At 40.9% G+C, this 21,786-nt stretch overlaps 1 protein-coding gene across 1 annotated transcript in view; it reads right to left on the bottom strand.

The window, feature by feature from the left end:
* Window positions 1-19,920: 19,920 nt before the first annotated feature.
* gfra1b (gdnf family receptor alpha 1b) overlaps window positions 19,921-21,786 on the bottom strand; it is a 50,141-nt gene continuing 48,275 nt past the window's right edge. The window contains exon 9 of the mRNA XM_017695965.2: window positions 19,921-21,576. Within this exon, the coding sequence (XP_017551454.1) occupies window positions 21,439-21,576 (138 nt within the window). The 3' untranslated portion in view covers window positions 19,921-21,438. The remainder of the gene's footprint in view (window positions 21,577-21,786) is intronic.

The raw sequence follows: 21,786 nt of genomic DNA, 5'->3' as shown, positions 1-21,786 counted from the left end.
ATTCCACTCAGCCACTATGTTTCATTAACTGGTGTATTCCACTCAGCCACTATGTGTCATTAACTGGTGTATTCCACTCAGCCACTATGTGTTATTAACTGGTGTATTCCACTCAGCCACTATATGTTATTAACTGGTGTGTTCCACTCAGCCACTATGTGTCATTAACTGGTGTATTCCACTCAGCCACTATGTGTTATTAACTGGTGTATTCCACTCAGCCACTATGTTTCATTAACTGGTGTATTCCACTCAGCCACTATGTGTCATTAACTGGTGTATTCCACTCAGCCACTATGTGTTATTAACTGGTGTATTCCACTCAGCCACTATGTGTTATTAACTGGTGTATTCCACTCAGCCACTATATGTTATTAACTGGTGTATTCCACTCAGCCACTATGTTTCATTAACTGGTGTATTCCACTCAGCCACTATGTGTCATTAACTGGTGTATTCCACTCAGCCACTATGTGTTATTAACTGGTGTATTCCACTCAGCCACTATGTGTTATTAACTGGTGTATTCCACTCAGCCACTATGTGTTATTAACTGGTGTATTCCACTCAGCCACTATGTGTTATTAACTGGTGTATTCCACTCAGCCACTATGTGTCATTAACTGGTGTATTCCACTCAGCCACTATGTGTCATTAACTGGTGTATTCCACTCAGCCACTATGTTTCATTAACTGGTGTATTCCAATCAGCCACTATGTGTCATTAACTGGTGTATTCCACTCAGCCACTATGTGTCATTAACTAGTGTATTCCACTCAGCCACTATGTGTCATTAACTGGTGTATTCCACTCAGCCACTATGTGTCATTAACTGGTGTATTCCACTCAGCCACTATGTTTCATTGACTGGTGTATTCCACTCAGCCACTATGTGTCATTAACTAGTGTATTCCACTCAGCCACTATGTGTCATTAACTAGTGTATTCCACTCAGGCACTATGTGTTATTAACTGGTGTATTCCACTCAGCCACTATGTTTCATTAACTGGTGTATTCCAATCAGCCACTATGTGTCATTAACTGGTGTATTCCACTCAGCCACTATGTGTCATTAACTAGTGTATTCCACTCAGCCACTATGTGTCATTAACTAGTGTATTCCACTCAGCCACTATGTGTTATTAACTGGTGTATTCCACTCAGCCACTATATGTTATTAACTGGTGTGTTCCACTCAGCCACTATGTGTTATTAACTGGTGTATTCCACTCAGCCACTATATGTTATTAACTGGTGTGTTCCACTCAGCCACTATGTGTTATTAACTGGTGTATTCCACTCAGCCACTATGTGTCATTAACTGGTGTGTTCCACTCAGCCACTATGTGTCATTAACTGGTGTATTCCACTCAGCCACTATGTGTTATTAACCGGTGTATTCCACTCAGTCACTATGTTTCATTAACTGGTGTATTCCACTCAGCCACTATGTGTCATTAACTGGTGTATTCCACTCAGCCACTATGTGTTATTAACTGGTGTATTCCACTCAGCCACTATGTGTTATTAACTGGTGTATTCCACTCAGCCATTATGTGTTATTAACTGGTGTATTCCACTCAGCCACTATGTGTTATTAACTGGTGTATTCCACTCAGCCACTATGTGTCATTAACTGGTGTATTCCACTCAGCCACTATGTGTCATTAACTGGTGTATTCCACTCAGCCACTATGTGTTATTAACTGGTGTATTCCACTCAGCCACTATGTGTCATTAACTGGTGTATTCCACTCAGCCACTATGTGTCATTAACTGGTGTATTCCACTCAGCCACTATATGTTATTAACTGGTGTATTCCACTCAGCCACTATGTGTTATTAACTGGTGTATTCCACTCAGCCACTATATGTTATTAACTGGTGTATTCCACTCAGCCACTATGTGTCATTAACTGGTGTATTCCACTCAGCCACTATGTGTTATTAACTGGTGTATTCCACTCAGCCACTATGTGTCATTAACTGGTGTATTCCACTCAGCCACTATGTGTTATTAACTGGTGTATTCCACTCAGCCACTATGTGTTATTAACTGGTGTATTCCACTCAGCCACTATATGTTATTAACTGGTGTATTCCACTCAGCCACTATGTTTCATTAACTGGTGTATTCCACTCAGCCACTATGTGTCATTAACTGGTGTATTCCACTCAGCCACTATGTGTTATTAACTGGTGTATTCCACTCAGCCACTATGTGTTATTAACTGGTGTATTCCACTCAGCCACTATGTGTTATTAACTGGTGTATTCCACTCAGCCACTATGTGTCATTAACTGGTGTATTCCACTCAGCCACTATGTGTCATTAACTGGTGTATTCCACTCAGCCACTATGTTTCATTAACTGGTGTATTCCAATCAGCCACTATGTGTCATTAACTGGTGTATTCCACTCAGCCACTATGTGTCATTAACTAGTGTATTCCACTCAGCCACTATGTGTCATTAACTGGTGTATTCCACTCAGCCACTATGTGTCATTAACTAGTGTATTCCAATCAGGCACTATGTGTCATTAACTGGTGTATTCCACTCAGCCACTATGTGTCATTAACTAGTGTATTCCAATCAGGCACTATGTGTTATTAACTGGTGTATTCCAATCAGCCACTATGTGTCATTAACTGGTGTATTCCACTCAGCCACTATGTGTCATTAACTGGTGTATTCCACTCAGCCACTATGTGTTATTAACTGGTGTATTCCACTCAGCCACTATGTGTTATTAACTGGTGTATTCCACTCAGCCACTATGTGTTATTAACTGGTGTATTCCACTCAGCCACTATGTGTCATTAACTGGTGTATTCCACTCAGCCACTATGTGTCATTAACTGGTGTATTCCACTCAGTCACTATGTGTCATTAACTAGTGTATTCCAATCAGGCACTATGTGTCATTAACTGGTGTATTCCACTCAGTCACTATGTGTCATTAACTAGTGTATTCCAATCAGGCACTATGTGTTATTAACTGGTGTATTCCACTCAGTCACTATGTGTCATTAACTAGTGTATTCCACTCAGCCACTATGTGTCATTAACTAGTGTATTCCAATCAGCCACTATGTGTCATTAACTAGTGTATTCCACTCAGCCACTATGTGTCATTAACTAGTGTATTCCACTCAGCCACTATGTGTCATTAACTGGTGTATTCCACTCAGTTACTATGTGTCATTAACTAGTGTATTCCAATCAGGCACTATGTGTTATTAACTGGTGTATTCCACTCAGTCACTATGTGTCATTAACTAGTGTATTCCACTCAGCCACTATGTGTCATTAACTAGTGTATTCCACTCAGCCACTATGTGTCATTAACTGGTGTATTCCACTCAGTTACTATGTGTCATTAACTAGTGTATTCCAATCAGGCACTATGTGTCATTAACTGGTGTATTCCACTCAGCCACTATGTGTCATTAACTAGTGTATTCCAATCAGGCACTATGTGTTATTAACTGGTGTATTCCACTCAGCCACTATGTTTAATTAACTGGTGTATTCCACTCAGCCACTATGTTTAATTAACTGGTGTATTCCACTCAGCCACTATGTGTCATTAACTAGTGTATTCCACTCAGCCACTATGTGTCATTAACTGGTGTATTCCACTCAGTTACTATGTGTCATTAACTAGTGTATTCCAATCAGGCACTATGTGTCATTAACTGGTGTATTCCACTCAGCCACTATGTGTCATTAACTAGTGTATTCCAATCAGGCACTATGTGTTATTAACTGGTGTATTCCACTCAGCCACTATGTTTAATTAACTGGTGTATTCCACTCAGCCACTATGTTTAATTAACTGGTGTATTCCACTCAGCCACTATGTGTCATTAACTAGTGTATTCCAATCAGGCACTATGTGTTATTAACTGGTGTATTCCACTCAGCCACTATGTGTCATTAACTGGTGTATTCCACTCAGCCACTGGATTTCATTAACTGGTGTGGCAGTGCAGTGGCGAGTTAGTTGAGCAGAGTTTTATTACACCATGCCTCGCATATTCCACTCAAAACAGGTATATTATACTAAGTGGCATTTCGTACAGTTACACTGCTAGCCTATCTAGCTTTATCCCTCTAACCTATCATTTGTCAAAAGCCTTAAAGCTGCAAATGAAAAGGAATTAGTAATGTTCAACAACCTGTATACATTAAATGTTTGTGAAATATATCATTTTATACATCACTCAAAAGTGTAATACATTAATAATTTCATTAATGTATGAGAAAGTCCTCTAACAGCTGAATATGTTCTTCTGAGAGAGTGGCGTATTCCACTGATACCACACGTGACTGGAATGTGCCAGTGTCAGGTTAATCGTCATTTCCTTTCATGCCAGTGGCAGAAAAACGTAAAATGCCAATTCACTGAATCCTGCTACCCACTCTCAGACAGAGGGAGGGGATGTGTGTGTTGGCTTTTGGTGGAGAATGATGGGAGACATCTGGAACATTGTGTGCCATTTCAGTTTGGGGGGCTGTTCAGGGTAATTTACACTGAAACACTTCCACACAAACACACTCCTTGCCCACATATGAAACACTTGTATGAAAAGGCTGTTTGTTCACACCTAAAAGAGGTTGAAAGGAGGATTTTTTCCCGAACTCGTTTGTGCAGCTAAACATGCTCTTATTTTCTAAATGTTTGCCTTTCTGATACACTGAAATGGCTCCTGGGTACACTGATAACTGGTGGGCACACACCAATGACTGCAGTCTGTGTACAGTCATTCACACACACCCTAAATGGCCGCCCATGTTTTAGAGGCTTTGATGAATAAGGTCAGCTAGTTATTCATTCTTCCTCTTCCTAGTCCCTCACAGTCCACTCTCCACCAAACCACTGAGCTTGGATTATTCTATCTGGACAGTAGAAGCTTTTACTGTGAGACACTTTTATAGAAAAAAAGCCTCAAGTAGAGCTGAACTGCATTGCTGTTAATGCATACATAACAATATTTGTAGTTTAAGGCGTTGTTGTCTCTCTCTCTGATTCTCTCACTTTCTTTTTCTTTTTTGCCATCTCACTTTGTTTCTCTCTTCTCTTTTTTCTCTTTTGCTCAGTCTGTCTTTCTTTATCTCTCATACCCTTCTTCTGGCTTTCTGTCTCTATTCATTCTTTTTTCCTTACCCACTTTCTTTCTCACTCTTCTCACGTTTTTCTCTCACCGTTCAGTCTCTGTCACTCAGTCAACTGTCTTTCTGTCACATTCTCTTTCTCCCTTGTCTTCTCTCACTCTCATACACTTTATTTTTCTTGTTTTCTTCCTTTCACTCCATCTCTTTTTGCCACCCTTTATTCATTGTCTGTTTACTCATACTTTGTTTCTATCACTCTCACTCCTGTTGTTCTCTTCACACTCGGTGTCTTTTTCCTTCTCTTTCTTTTCTATTATTCCTCTTTCTTTCTATCATTACAGAGCCCTGCTGGTGACGGATCTCTTATAAATAACAATAATGTGTGGCCATGACTTAATAAGGCATGAGAAGGGAATGAGATAATTAAGTCGTGGTCCCAACTTAATAAGGCACAGAAATGAGGTCATACCTTACTAAGTTGTGGCCACACATTATTTTTATTTGTACAGAATGTCACCAGCAGGGCTTCGTAATCTTTTTTGTCTTTGCTTCATTTTCTTTTTCTCTCGCTCTTTTCTTTCTCTTTTATTTCTCTCTTGCTTACGCTTTGTCACTTCTCATTTGTTTCAATCACTCTCCTGTTTCTAATGTTCTCTTTTGCTGTGCTTTTTTCTTTTTTTCTCACATTTGCATTCTTTTTTCCTGCTTGCTCTCTCTTTGTCTTTTTCTTTCTTTTTTACTCTCAAACATATCTTGTTTTTCTGTTATTCTCTCTCTCTCTCTCTCTCTCTCTCTCTCTCTCTCTCTCTCTCTCTCTCTATCTCTCTCTCTCTCTCTCTCTCTCTCTCTCTCTCTCTCTCTCTCTGTTTCTGTAGGGATGAGTCTCTCAGTAGCAGTGGTATAACTCAGGGCCAGAGAATGTTCAGGGCTGCCGTATGTCTGTGCTGGATGTGTCAACAGACGAGCGGAGTGAGGGATGCCCTGCGTCTCTTTATCGCTTTCTCTGGGCAGGAGGAGCTCACTGTAAATCAAGGTGTCTGCTGCTAACATTAAGAGATATTAATGAATGTGTGGCTTAGTGGTAATACAGAGGCTAAGAGAGAGAGATTGAGTGATGGCGCAGCTACATCACTCATTCTTATGACGCCTGAAGCCCACACAGCCATGAATATCTGTCCTGCGCTCTCTAGAATGTCTGACTGTCAGCAGGTCTCAGAAGAAACAGATCATTTGCCTGTGTGTAAAACAAATCCGTATATCATCTGAGGCAAACTGTAGTGAAGTAGTAGACACCTGTTCATCTAATGTTTCTTCTGAAGTCAAAGGTATTATTTGGGAATTTGTCCCTGCTTGTGCTGCAGTAACAGTAACTTCTAATCTTCTGGGAAGGCTTAATTCATGTTATTAGTAACATTGCTGTGAGGATTTGATTGTATTCCACCATGAGACCATGAGACATGAGTTGAGTGTTTTTAGTCACTAATGCCACTCCAGTTCATAACAAATGTATTCAATGGAGTTTCATCACTCCAAAGAACTCCACAGCCCAATCATGGGGCACTTTGTACCCCTCTATGTGACCGATGGCCTTGAGCATAGTGATCTTGGGCTCAGGCAGATGTTCCAGAGCATCAGTATTAACATACAAACTGTGTGTGTAACTCAACGCTTGTGTCAGCAGTTAGCATGCCTTAAAGTAGCTAAATTCACTAATTAAAAGGATACTTTTGGATAGATAGTGTTGGATTGTTCAGAAACCCTCAAGCATCCTCTCATGTGGAGCTGTATTTTTACCTGTAGCATAATATTTTTTTCTTCTCGTGAAGTGAAATACGCTCTTGGTCAATCATAGAAAGGCTCCTACACAATAATTGTCCCCTTCAGGTTTTATAAGGTTCTCTTTGCAGTCAGGATCTTGCATATGCACTTAGCTCATCCTTTGTTCTGCTTTGTTTTCCCACAGCTCACTCTGGGCCTTTTTATTTGAACTTCTACCAGCGCCTTGAACTCAGGACAAAAATTCCGATCCAGCTGAGCTTGCAGTAAAGATGAAATGCTCCGGCTGGGCCAATCGTTCCCCTGCTGTCATTTCTGTCTTATGTCTGGTCTTTTTTGCTCGCTGACAGCAAATGACATAAACAGAGCTGACTTGGTCACAAAGGCCTTACTTGTCCTCCTGCATTTAAGTGGGCCTAAATGAGCATGCAGGCCATGCAGCAGAAGACTGTGTGCTCAGCCTCTCTCAGGACTTGTCATTACTTTCATTTGTAGGAACAGTAAGTCCCCTGTGAGCTTCAGCTGTCCTCTGAGTCATGTCTCCTGTCCCAGCTCAATGTCCTACTGCTACTACAACTTATGCTCAGTCCTTTTATAGACTGGTAGTATATTGGAACAGTGAATTACAAGATACTGGAGCTCCGTCTGGTTCTTAGCCCAGGACAAATGTGGGTTTGCGATTCATATGAGTCTGAACAAAATATCAGCTGATATAGAAGTCCCATTAGATTATCTGTGTTGTCTGGAAGCCTGCCAATGTATGTGGCATTGTTTTGTGTTGTAGTTAACCAATCATTTCGGATTTCATGAAAACTGAGTATCATTATCATATTTTAATAACACTAGCATAGCCTCATTTGACCCTTCAAACCATCCAGTTCCAGTAGGGTTGTATCCAAACTACCTTTGTCGAGTCCAAGACAAGTCCATGACAAGACCATGACTAGTCGAGTTTGAATCAAGAGTGAATGTAAAGGGGGCCGCGTCCAGGTACAAATGGAAAAATATAAAGACTTTCGTTCTGCTTTTGTTGACTGTTTTGAGTAATCCTTGTCAGGTTTAGCATCAATGTTATATCTAGATATCCTCTGATTTGTTTTCTGGCGAAGATGAAAGTCAAACTACAGCATCAATAATGCCACCAAGCTGATATCAAGAACGCCTTCAGTCCTTTTACTTGCTTGGATCAGTTGCTTCATGTTATTTAGACACTATATAGTATTAAGTTTATACAGAAAACTTGTTCAGTGCCATTAAGTCAGATTTGGAATGATGTTTCCTAAACTGCTGTAAGCTCCAGCCGTCTTACCAAACATCATTAACCAGTTTAATTCTGATTTGCAAACACTGCTAGCTAGCAGGATGTAAATGCATGCCTCTGAGAACATTTAGGAATAGTCAGTTAACAGTCAGCTATAGCAAAACAGTAGGTTAAGCCTCATAGTTATGTAAGACTGTCAAATTCTGTAAAAACTCATTTTCACATAACAGGCTTTATGACAAATATCTAATTTAGCTTCCTCAGTCCTAACATCTGGCTAGACAAATTCATCTACATACCTCTGTAGCAGAATGCTTTAAAATTACGTTAGAATTCACAGGATAAATACTTGAAAATAATCTGGGCTATTTATTGAGGAATAACAAAATGTAATTTATGTAGTTGAAATGTATTGGCAGAAATTAACCAAGCAGTGCTTAATTTCTTGTGAAACCACACAAGGAGCACTGTTTAAACATGCATCAGTGTTCTGACGTATTGGGCTACATTGTTGAAGTGTACTACTGTAGCGCATATTTATGGAGAGCTCTCTACATTAAACTGTAGGTAGGATATTTTTATAGCTAAATCACCATACAAGAGTAATAACAGCTAAGTCTACAGGGCAAAGCTTTAGGATTAGGATGTCACAGCACATGCACACAAACAAAATCTATGAATATAGTTAATGGAAAAATAAAAAAATGAGAGATAATTAACAGAAAACAACAAAAACCTGAATAACTGTATTCACCAATACACTGCAATATAATATTTGATACTTTCAGATTTTCTGTTGTATATTTGAATTTCAAAGATGTGACAGTTGAGAATTTTGGTAAGTAATCATGTAAATCACCTCATGGATCTGGTTTATCACTCATACTGTATTTAGTAGTCTGAAGATTCTCTGTGAGAAGGAGCTATTAACACTCAGCTAGATTTTAGAGTTTTGCATCAGTGACACTGGGTGTCCTTGTTAAAATCTATTGGAAACTGTGTAGTTTTTGAGTAGATGTAAATTTGTTGAGAAATTGTAGCTCCTGAAAAACAATATCTGCATAAGTCACAAAGCGTTCACAGCCTACTGCGTCAGGCCCTACTGTACTGTGCTAGTGGTTAAAGTGGGTCAGAGCACACTGGAGTGGAGCTCTGACAGCTTTGACTCACGCAAACTGAGCTTTTTGGTATTGCATTTTGATGGAAATGTAAAACCAGCCATTAGGGGTGTACTTTGTGTACTTCTGGTGGCGGATTAGAAGGCAGCGAGAGAGAAGGAAAGGCAGGTTAGATGGAGGTTAGAGTAGGGACTGTCAACATAGGGACAATGACTGGTAAAGGTAGAGATCTTGCAGACATGATGGAGAGAAGGAAGTTAGATATTATATGTGTCCAGGAGACCAGATGGAAAGGAAGCAAGGCCAGGAACATTGGAGGTGGATTCAAACTGTTCTATCATGGTGTAGAGAGGAAGAGAAATGGAGTAGGCATAATCCTAAAGGAACAGCTTGGGAAAAGTGTTCTGGATGTAAAGAGAGTGTCAGACAGGATCATGAGCCTGAAGTTGGAGGTTGATGGTGTAATTTTGAATGTGGTCTGTTCATATTCACTACAGGTTGGTTGTCAGTTAGAGGAGAAAGAGGAATTTTGGAGTAAGATGGATGAAGTGGTAGATGGTGTCCCTAGAGAGGAGAGATTGGTGATTGGTGCAGACTTCAATGGACATGTTGGTGAAGGGAACAGAGGGGATGAAGAGGTGCTGGGTATGTATGGTGTGAAAGACAGAAATGTGGAAGGTCAGATGGTTGTAGATTTTGCAAAGAGAATGGAAATGGCTGTGGTGAACACATATTTTCAGAAGAGGGAAGGACACAGGGTGACATATAAGAGTAGAGGGAGGTGCACACAGGTGGATTATATCCTTAGCAGGAGATGCCACCTAAAGGAGATTGGAGATTGTAAAGTGGTACCAGGGAAAAGTGTAGCAAGGCAGCATAGGGTGGTTGTCTGTAGAATGAGATTAGAAACAAAGAAGAGGAAGAGAGTGAAGACAGAGCCAAAGATTAGATGGTGGAAGCTGAAGGAGAAGGATGGTTGCAGGCAGTTCAGGGAAAAATTGCAACAGGCTCTTGGGGGCAGTGAGGAGCTACCTGAGGACTGGGAAACTACAGCTAAGGTGGTGAGAGAAACTGGCAAGAATGTGTTGGGTGTTTCGTCTGTTCAGAGGAAAGAAGACAAGGAAAGTTGGTGGTGGAATGAAGAAGTCCAGGAGAGTATTCAGAAGAAGAAGGCAGCTGAGGAAAAGTGGGATAACCAGAGAGATGAAGGAAGTAGGCATGAGTACTGTGAGGCTAGTCGCATAGCAAAAAGAATGGTGGCAAAGGCAAAGGCTCAGGCCCATGATGAGCTGTATGAGAGGCTGGACAGTAAAGAAGGAGTAAACTTGTATCGTTTGGCTAAACAGAGAGATAGAGCTGGAAAGGATGTACAGCAGGTTAGGCTGATAAAGGATACAGAGGGAAATGTACTAGTGAGTGAACAGAGAGTGTTGAGTAGATGGAAGGAGTACTTTGAAGAACTAATGAATGAGGAAAACGAGAGAGAGAGGAGGACAACGGGGAGAGAGATAGTGGATCGGGAAGTGCAGAGAATTGGTAAGGTGGAAGTGAGGGCAGCTTTAAAAAGGATGAAGAATGGAAAGGCAGTTGGTCCAGATGACATACCTGTGGAGGTATGGAGATGTTTAGGAAAGAAGGCAGTGGACTTTTTAACCAGGTTGTTTAACAAAATCCTGGAGAGTGAGAGGATGCCTGATGAGTGGAGAAGCAGTGTATTGGTCCCCATTTTTAAGAACAAGGGTGATGCAGTAACTACAGAGGTATAAATTGATGAGCCACACCATGAAGTTATGGGAAAGAGTTGTTGAAGCAAGGCTAAGGCGAGAGGTCCAGATCAGTAAGCAGCAGTTTGGTTTCATGCCCAGAAAGAGTACCACAGATGCAATTTTTGCATTGAGAGTGTTGGTAGAGAAGTACAGAGAAGGTCAGAAGGAGCTACATTGTGTCTTTGTGGATCTAGAGAAGGCATATGATAGGGTGTCAAGAGAGGAACTGTGGTACTGTATGAGGAAGTCGGTGTAGCTGAAAAGTATGTTAGGGTGGTGCAGGACATGTATGAGGATAGTGAGACAGTGGTGAGGTGTGCAGTTGGAGTGACAAATGGTTTCAAGGTGAAGGTAGGGTTACATCAGGGATCAGCTTTGAGCCCCTTCTTGTTTGCAATGGTGATGGAAAGGTTGACAGATGAGGTCAGGCAGGAGGCTCCATGGACCATGATGTTTGCAGATGACATTGTAATCTGTGGTGAGAGTAGAGAGCAGGTGGAAGAGAATCTGGAGAGGTGGAGGTTTGCACTGGAGAGGAGAGAAATGAAGGTCAGTAGAGACAAGACGGAATACATGTGTGTGAATGAGAGGGAGGCAGGTGGTGGTGAAGATGCAAGGAGTAGAGGTCATAATGGTGGATGACTTCAAATATCTTGGGTCAACCATCCAGAGCAATGGACAGTGTAGAAAAGAGGTGAAGAAGAGGGTGCAGGCAGGATGGGTGGGTGGAGACGGGTGTCAGGGCTGATGTGTGACAGAAGGATAGCAGCAAGAGTGAAAGGGAAGGTTTACAAGACAGTAGCGCGTCCTGTTATGATGTATGGTTTGGAGACTGTGGCTCTGTCTAAAAGACAGGAGGCTGAGCTGGAGGTGGCGGAGATGAAGATGCTGAGATTTTCGTTGGGAGTGACAAGGATGGACAAGATTAGAAATGAACAGATCAGAGGGACAGTGAAGGTGGAGCAGTTTGGAGATAAAGCCAGAGAGGCCAGGTTGAGATGGTTTGGACATGTGTTGAGGAGGAATAGTGGATATATTGGTCAAAGAATGTTGGAGATGGAGCTGCCGGGTAGAAGAAGAAGAGGTAGACCTCAGAGAAGGTTTATGGAAGTAGTGAAGGTGGACATGGAGATGGTTGGTGTAAAAGTAGAGGAGGCAGTGGATAGGGCAAGATGGAGGCAGATGATCCGCTGTAGCGACCCCTAAAGGGAGCAGCCGAAAGAAGAAGAAGAAGATTTTGATGGAAATGTAAAGAGTTTTCAAAATGATCTTCATGAAATCAGTTTAATTTTCTGAAGTGATAAACCACACTAAGGGAAAACCTTAGTCCATTTATAATAAAAGCTTAATAAATGCTTAAATTGTTCCTCAATCCTTAAATAGCTGATATTATTGGCCTTTATTTATGTTAAATCTAATTTCACAGTAATTTCACAGATTTCTTTGCATAGGTCACAACTGAGGAGGCTCAATCCTACATTTATTCATACAGTGGGTCTGTATATAAAAGGGTTTGTACTCAAAAGCACAGATCTGCAGTTAGCTATATAACAGTGCTGATATCAGATTTAGATTGTTATGTAGGAAGGCGGTGGCACGGTGGCGTGGTGGATAGCGCTGTCGCCTCACAGCGAGGAGGGCCTGGGTTCAATTCCCCGGCCGGGCGACCAGGGTCCTCTCTGTGTGGAGTTTGCATGTTCTCCCCGTGTCTGCGTGGGTTTCCTCCGGGTTCTCCGGTTTCCTCCCACAGTCCAAAGACATGCAGTCAGGCCAATTGGACATGCTAAATTGTGTGAGGGACTGGAGACCTGTCCAGGGTGTGTCCTGCCTTCCGCCCGAAGACTTCTGGGATAGGCTCCAGCATCCCCCCGCGACCCTGACGGAGAAGTGGCTTAGGAAAAAATGGATGTAGGAAGGCTGAGGCTTACAGTAGTTTGAGAAGCATATTTCTGACTGGATGGCAATGACAACTTGGCACTAAAGTGGTAAACAGAGAAAAAACATTTCACAAGTTTTCTGGATGAACCACCAGTCTCTTAAAATCAGATAACAGCCTGATAAGGCGACTGCTTAGAGTTAAAAAGCACAGGAGGGATTCTTGGTGTCAGATGGGTGGCATCATTTTTTGTTTTGGTAGTTAATTTTATAAATTATTATTATTTTTTTTTTATTATTATTTTTGCCAGAAAATAATTAATTAATATATTAATAGAATATTAAAGCCAAAACTGACAGACAAGGATTACTAAAACCAACCAAGTAAATTAATCAAGTTAATTAAGCCATTAAGACAGAAACGGTATGTCTATTAGTCGTAACTTCATTTTCATTGTATTAGTGCTGGATGAAAATGGATGGATGGATGGATGGATGGATGGATGGAACGAACGAACTCTGAGCAAGGCTTCCCCATTGCCAAAGGCCAAATTTGACCCCTGATTAAACCCTTTTAGTCCACCTTGTTAACTCCTTAAACTCCTTAAAGGGTCAGTGTATGGACCCACACTTTCTCCCTCTCATAAAAACAAAACCTGTGTATTTATTTCATAGTAATTACCGAATAATTTGTCATAGTTTCTTATTAAGATGTTTGACAGTTAATAACAGAGTGATAAGCCCAAGCAGTAGTGGACACAGTCATTATAAGGTAATGTTAGAGGCTGTAGAGGTGAATCCAAAGGCTGATTTGCAGTGATTCGGGATCCACTGCTGCTCTTAGCTCCATCAGTTTACTTGATCTTCTTCCAGTTTGAGAGTTTCAGGCAAAACTTTGCAAAGTGGGAATTTCATCATGGCTCCAGTCAGTATGATTACAGAAGAGTCATGGCATGTTGGTTGCATTTCTCTCTATTATTATTGCACGCCATTTCTGTTTTTTTCCTCCTCTTCTGGTCTCTTTGCTGTGAGTGTTCTGTAATTGTCGCCTGATCTTCTGTAGCTTTGCGCATGAAGCAACAGCAGCTGCTCTTATCACACATATGAAAGGCTTTCTCTGAGTCATATAAACACTGTCTCCGCTTCTTTTTGTTTCTTCCTCTTCCAAGTAATTTTGTTTTTCTCTGTCTCTTGCCTGCAGAGCAAGCTCACCCAAATTTGTCTCGCTTTTTTTTTTAAAATCATCTCTCTTCTCTCTTTCTCCTTTCTTCTCTGTCTTTCTTTCTCACTTTTCTCTCTTCCCTTCCCTTCTGTCCTCTCCTCTCTCTCTTCTTCTCTCCTGTTTTGTTCTGTCTTGAACTTTTCTTACACTCTCTTATTCTGTTCTCTCTCCTTCTCCCACATTATTTTTATATTTTTATCTTTCTTTAACTATTTCTCTTATTTAGTCATCTTTTTCTCTCTCTAGCACTCTCTGTCTTTCTATCTCTCATTCTCTTTTGCTTTCTTTCTCTTCTCTTTCTCATTCTCTGTATCTCCTTTTTGTTCTCCTTCTTATTGTTTTGTCTCTTCCTATTTTTGCTTTCTCTATCTTTTTTCTCTTTGTCATTTATCCATCATCTCTCTCTGCTCTTTCTCTCTCTCTCTCTCTCTCTCTCTCTCTCTCTCTCTCTCTCTCTCTCTCTCTCTCTTCCCTTCTCTTTTCTCTCGCTCATTCTTTCTCGTCTCTCTTCTCTGTCACATCCTGCCTCTGTCACTCTGCATTTTTTATTTATCATTTCTCACTCTTTCTCTCTGTTCTTTTTCAAACTTCTCTGTCTTCTCTGTCACATGCTGCTTTTCCTCTCTCTCTCTCTCTCTCTCTCTCTCTCTCTCTCTCTCTCTCTCTCTCTCTCTCTCTCTCTCTCTGTCTCTCTGGTGAGAGAGTGCACCCATGTTTCACCTTCTAGTTTGAGACTGGAGAAGAGGGTTTGTACATCGTCAACATTATCAGTGAGTCAAATCATTATCCCGGCTTATTACCTGTGCCCTTCTCCAGTGCTAGAGGAAATCATCTCCACACAGCCACTCTCTGCAGATCTCTCAGCCCAGATACACACACCCTGACATTTACTGCACACAATAAGATAAAAAAGCCAGGTAATAATGTTGGAAGTGGCACTTTTCTGTGAAATAGTAAAGGTGAGCGCTGCGGCGGGGGCTGCGGGAGAAAAAGCATTCTCTGAAAAACAGTGGGCGATGTTGTCAGGCGCCGAGTTCAGAGGTGAAGTAATTAGATATAATTTCCTCTCTCATAGCAGACAGTGCGCTCTGATTACATTGTCTCTTCTCCTTGGCTCCTCTTCTTTATTTGAAGGAAGTCATTATTTTGTGGCGGGTCACTCTTTCTTTCTCCTTTCTCTCTCTCTCCTTCTCTCCCTCTCTCTTTCCGCTCCAGGGTTTGCACTGTTGCTACGATATACGCGTATAGAGGAATGTATTGCCTTCTAATCAGCGTTGCTCTATTATTGAACGGTTATCTCAGCACAGAACAGACACCCCTCTCATAACGTTATTCATTTAGTAGCTCTCGTATCATTTTGCTTTTCATTGGCTTTTGCAGCTCAATGTGGCTCGATGCTGATCTGTGACGCTGGTTACAATAAAGCATTTGGATTTCTCACAACAGACTTTCTGATATCTTATTAAATCTTGCCTGACTTTTTGTTCCGACAATATGAATTTAGCATAAATTCATATTTTTCTTGTGTGGGCACCCACATATCACATTTTCCCCTTTTTTCAAGACCATTGTCCAGTCTCTCTTAGAATTAAAGAAATCTTTCTTCGAATTAAAAAGATTGTTTTTATTTTACTCTGCCATTAAGATTAATGTACAGTGCCGTTTGAAAGTCAGAAATCACCCTTCATTGACAGCAATACATCCTTTCAGACTGATAGTGTTGAGTTGTCTTCATGCAGTAGAAGGATTCACACCTGTGGATTTTTTCAGATCTGAAGCAAGAGTGGAGCTTGATTCTTTGTTTTTGATTTCCAGCTTCAGAAATTCCTTTTTTTCATTATTTTCATTTGATTTTTCTGAAGCAAGTTGATTACCCTATAAGTTATTGCCTCAGGAACATCTTCTTTTTGGTGGTTTTGGCTTAATGAATAAATGAAGGGAGGTCTTTGACTTCTGCACAGTGTTGTATGTTAATTACCTGTTTTATAATTGGCTGTTCTGTTTAGTCCCTCATTCAAAAATCACTCCTTATAACTTTAACGCGAATGGGGCTAAACTGCTGTAGGCTGGATAAGCGGGTATATGTAAATGTGTTGGTATACAGTAAATTGCCAAAAGTATTCACCCATCCAAATAATTGAATTCAGGTGTTCCAATCAATTCCATGGCCACATGTGTATAAAACCAAGCACCTAGGCATGCAGACTTCTTCTACAAACATTGGTGAAAGAATGGCTCTCTCTCAGGAGTTCAGTGACTTCCAGCATGGTACCGTGATAGGATGCCACCTGTGCAACAAGTCCAGTCATGAAATTTCCTCACTACTAAATATTCCACAGTCAACTGTCAGTGGTATTATAACAAAGTGGAAGCGATTGGGAATGACAGCAACTTAGCCATGTAAAATGACAGAGCGGAGTCAGCGGATGCACAGAGGTCACCAACTTTCTGCAATGTCAGTTACTACAGACTTCCAAACTTCACCTGGCCTTCAGATTAACTCAAGAACAGTGCGTACAGAGCTTCATGGAATGGGTTTCCATGGCCAAGCAGCTGCATCCAAGCCTTACATCACTAAGCGAGATGCAAAGCGTTGAATGCAGTAATATAAAACACCGCCACTGGACTCTAGAGCAGTGGAGACGTGTTCTCTGGAGTGATGAATCACACTTCTCCATCTGGCAATCCGATGGATGACTCTGGGTTTGGAGGTTGCCAGGAGAACGGTACTTGTCTGACTGCATTGTGGCAAGTGTAAAGTTCGGTGGAGGGGGGATTATGGTGTGGGGTTGTTTTTCAGGAGTTGGGCTCAACCCTTAATTCCAGTGAAAGGAACCCATAATGCTTCAGCAGACCAAGAGAATTTTATGCTCCCAACTTTGTGGGAACAGTTTGGCGATGGCCCCTTCCTGTTCCAACATGACTGCACACTAGTGCACAAAGCAAGGTCCATAAAGACATGGATGAGTGAGTTTGGTGTGGCCTGCACAGAGTTCAACCTGATAGAACACATTTGGGATGAATTAGAGCAGAAACTGCGAGCCAGGCCTTCTTGTCCAACATCAGTGTCTGACCTTACAAATGTGCTTCTAGAAGAATGGTCAAAAATTCCCATAATCCTTGTGTAAAGCCTGCCCAGAAGAGTTGAAGCTGTTATAGCTACAAAGGGTGGGCCGACATCATATTAAACCTTATGGATTAAGAATGGGGTGTGAAGGCAGACGAGCGAATACTTTTGACAATATAGTGTATGTAGACTTACATAGATTGGGAAGTGAAACCTTAACCATGTTTAACCGTACATCAAACTCTTTTATTAAAAAAACAACAAGGATTTTTTCATGATAATAGGCCCTTCAATAAATCCTTGACCACACTTGTGGGCACTCACTCAATCATAACGTCTGAGGTAATGGCTTCCGACCGGCTGTTGTTAAAAAAGGAAAACGCCATGCCTCAGTCTGGCATTGGGAGTACGTGATGGGGACAGGGGCCACGTCCTTGTGTGTGTTATTGTCCCCAGTAGAGTGAACTGATGTGATCTGACTGACAATCATGCTGTGTCCCCTATTATCACTTAATCCTGCCTGCTAGGAGTCCTGAGTTAATAAAGGCTGATAAGCGGAGCAGACACTGAGGTAGCACTCGATCCGCAACAATGCAGGTGGACATCCCAGGTAACACAGCCCTGAGGCACAGATGACAAAATACTGGAAAACTCAATCTGTTTCTGCTCAGGCCTCCATCAGTCTGAAAAGGCCAGGCTCAATAATGCTCTGGATAAGACTTAAGGTGTGGCTGCCAAAAATAACCACATTTCACGCTCATGCTTGTTTGTGATGCTACATTGCCCTGATCATTTGAATGTCATGAGCCTCTTCGTTGAGGTTAAGTAACTCTATTATGGTGCAAAATGACCCATATTTCCATATTTTACAGCACACTTACGCCGCCACATCTAAAACAAACACTGCTTTAAGCTTTTTACAGCTGCTGAGGACGAGAGAGAGAACTTGAGTCATCCATCAAAGTGATAGGATATCACTAAAACCAAGACAGCATTTATGACACCCCATTTAAGTGTCAGCTTAAATGTTTTAAAATGTAATGGTTGGAAAATATCACATGGCCTCCGACAAGTTTTATTGTGTTTCATCAGCAGTGCCTCAGTTTCTGTCCAGAATGATATGACCAAGCAGAAATATATATTAGAATAGTGCTCTTAAATCAGTTAAGTTAGTAAAATTGGAATTTGTGTGTTCAGTACCAAAGCTTAATTGTAAACTGGTTATACAAGATAGACTTTGTTGCTTTTGGCACAATCACTATATACATGTACATACATCCATCCATCCATCCATCCATCCATCCATACATGTATGTATGTATATATATATATATATATATATATATATATATATATATACACACACACTGAGCCCCTTTGTATCTACACTCATTGTCCCTTTTATCAGCTCCACTTACCACATAGCAGCACTTTGTACCATTTGTTTCTCTTCACGTTTTGTTATCCCACTTTAACCCTGTTCTTCAATGGTCAGGAGGCCCACAGGGCCACTGTGGAGCAGGTATTATTTGGGTGGCGGATCATTCTCAGCACTGCAGTGACACTGACGTGGTGGTGGCATGTATGTTGCACTGTTACTGCTAGACTGAGAATAGTCTACCAACTAAAAATATCCAGCCAACAGCGTCCTGTGGGCAGCGTCCTGTGACTGCTGATGAAGGACTAGAGGATGACCAACACAAACAGTGTTTAAAAACTCCAGTAGCACTGCTGTGTCTGGTCCACTCAAATCAGCACCATATACACTAGTCAGTGTTACTGCAGTGCTGAAAATGACCACCACCCAAATAGTACTTGCTCTGTGATACAAGAAACAGATGGACTACAGTCTGTAATTGTACAACTACAAAGTGCTCCTATATGATAAGTGGAGCTGCTAAAATAAACAATGAGTGCAGATTCAAGGTAGGTGTACTGAATTAAGTGCTCTGTGAGTGTGTATATTTTAGATGAGAATTCAGAACATCTCAAACATTTAGCTGTTTTGCGATAGGTTTGAGAAGGTTAGGCCAAAAACATTTTTTGTTTGAAGTCTATTCATGGTACATGCAGGATGCTTTAAAGCAAAATAGTATTCAAAGAAATATTTTTTAACCTTTAAATATTTTAACCTGTTGTTTATCATTATCAACATTATATATTAAAACTTGAAAAAGGTGTGTGTTCTTTGTTTTGTATAGTAAAGAAAATGAGTATATTTGCATTGAAGACACTGTGACCCTTGGTGCATGTCACTGCCTCTGTACAGAAAATCAATAAGAGACAGTAAGCTTCTCTACAGTGAACCATTGTTATTTGTTCATCTAAGTCCATTTGCATTGTTTGGCATTTTTATAAAAACAAAAAACAACATTTTGCTGCTGTCAGACCAAAACCTTCCATCTCCAAAATGTTAACTTTACAGGAGAAAGGAAAAAAACATTCTTAACTTTGAATGGAAGTTAATGGAGCTCGATTTTTTCCTAGCACTTTTGGAGCATTTCTATTGGTCCATTCATTATGAAACGTTGGCACATTGTAAAGATCAGCTTGCCTTTTGAAGTTCTGTATAATAGTACAAAATGATAAAAATGGAGATAGGAGGTTTTGTTCTAACAGCAGCGATATGTGACTTTTTATGTAAAAATGAAGCTTTGATGCCAGTGTATGTGTTTTGAACGAGTGAGTGGGACTTAAAAGACATCACAGAGATTAAAGGGAGTTCTCTGCCTTATTTAATGTATTCAGCCCCCTTTCAGTTCGTACAGCCCTGTTATACATGTGTAATTATTTATTTGTTTACTCTTACAGTTAACAGTACCACAACAATGCTGAAATGCTTTTAGGGCACCTCATTGAAAAGAGAGCGAGAGAGAAACCATGTTCACTTACTGTACAGCACGTTTTACATATGGGTACACTAGATTGAATCATCAACCTTTGTACCCTTTTCTGTGACTCAACACTAATGTACACGGTTAAAACACATCAGATGATATTGTACACAGCAGTTCTGATAGAATGGCATAAATCTGCTAAATTTGTAAGAACAGAAATTAGGCGGCAACATAAACAAAGGCTGGTATTGTACAAGCGGGTGATCAGATTAATATTTTTTTCTCCTCAAAAACTGTGGTGGATGATAAACACTCTTCTCATAAAAGGAAGTGCAACTTGAGTGACAGTGGAGTGAATCAGAAGTCCATATTGATAAGAGAATTGATCTCTCTATGCTCTGCCCACGAATGCATTCCACCATTGCTACTATTGCAAGGTTGGACATACTTTACAGGATGGTGGGAAAAAAACGTTTTAACTTAAAAAATTTAGGCCAGAGTTTAGATTCATTACATGAAATTGATTTTCCAGTTTGAAATGCTGTGCTGCTGACCTAGACTGTGTTGTTGTAGCTAGTCAAAATGAGACTGACACTCTAAAAACTCTAAATTTAGATATTTTGACAGAAACTGACTTGAATGGGACTTTTGCCAACAGTCTGTAAAGTCAGCAACAGTTCCTACCAAAGAACATATCTGTGTGAGCATAAATATGTCAATTCTGACGGTTCCGAAAGACCTCGTTTGCCTGTCTGTCTGTCTCGCAATGTGTGTCCACACCTTGTATCCTGTGGCTCTGTATGTATCAGTCACACTACAGCCAGATAGAAGAGACAGTACTCATCATAAAAGATGCAATGGACAGGATTAGTTGGCAGGTACCTTTCTGAGAGATGTGGGACTTTGAGTGCAGCTCAGCACAAACACTCAAACACTTTTCTCTAATATCACGGAAAGAGGAAATTAACGTCTGGCCATGTTGTAGTCTGCTCCTGTTGGGCAAAAAAAGTGGAGGGTCATCTTATTGTCTTTCGTGATCCCCATTTTTCATTGTGGCTCTTTTTCAACTTCCCTTATAGAAAACAAAGTTCTTGTCCTAATGGCTGAAGAAAAACATGTCATTTCCAACACCGTATAGAAGACTGGGAGCACAGCGCGAGGCGTTTCACAAAAGAAGTTGATTAGTGACTTCATTTCCACATCAACAACTCCACCTCCATGTCTGTCCATCGGCACTGGTCCTCCATTCGAAAGGAGAAAAATCCATTTTTCAGAAAGAAAAAGCAGCTTTAGCACAAGTAGACATCACACCTCATACAGCATCACTTGCAGGAGAAGATCAAATACGACAGAGTGGTGAGTATGATACAGAGCAGTCCGACTTGGGGATGGGCTACAAAAGCAGGGCCTTGTGGAGCTGGATAGCAGAGAGTGAAGCCAACAGCAATACATGGACGGCCGCAGAGTAGACAAGGCTGGCTGAGCTCCCTGCTATAGCGTTAAAGTTGCTGGGGTCAGCCAGAGGAGGGTCCTGTGGAACACAGAAAGGTAAGAGTTCATGTTTTAATCAGTTCAGACACTGTAGATTTCACAGCTGATTTGTTGGATATTATGCTTTCTTTTGCTGTTGCTATTCAATTGTATAAGAAAAATACCTGCAAAAAAGCAGAGGAAGAAGAATGTATGTATGTGTAATAAGTATGAAGAGAAGGTTTTGCCTAATGATTTGTTCCAAACTATC

Source organism: Pygocentrus nattereri, chromosome 13 (assembly GCF_015220715.1).
Source record: "Pygocentrus nattereri isolate fPygNat1 chromosome 13, fPygNat1.pri, whole genome shotgun sequence".
NCBI classification, from domain to species: domain Eukaryota; kingdom Metazoa; phylum Chordata; class Actinopteri; order Characiformes; family Serrasalmidae; genus Pygocentrus; species Pygocentrus nattereri.
The sequence above is the reverse complement of the archived record's forward strand: the minus strand, read 5'-3'. Positions and strand labels throughout refer to the sequence as shown.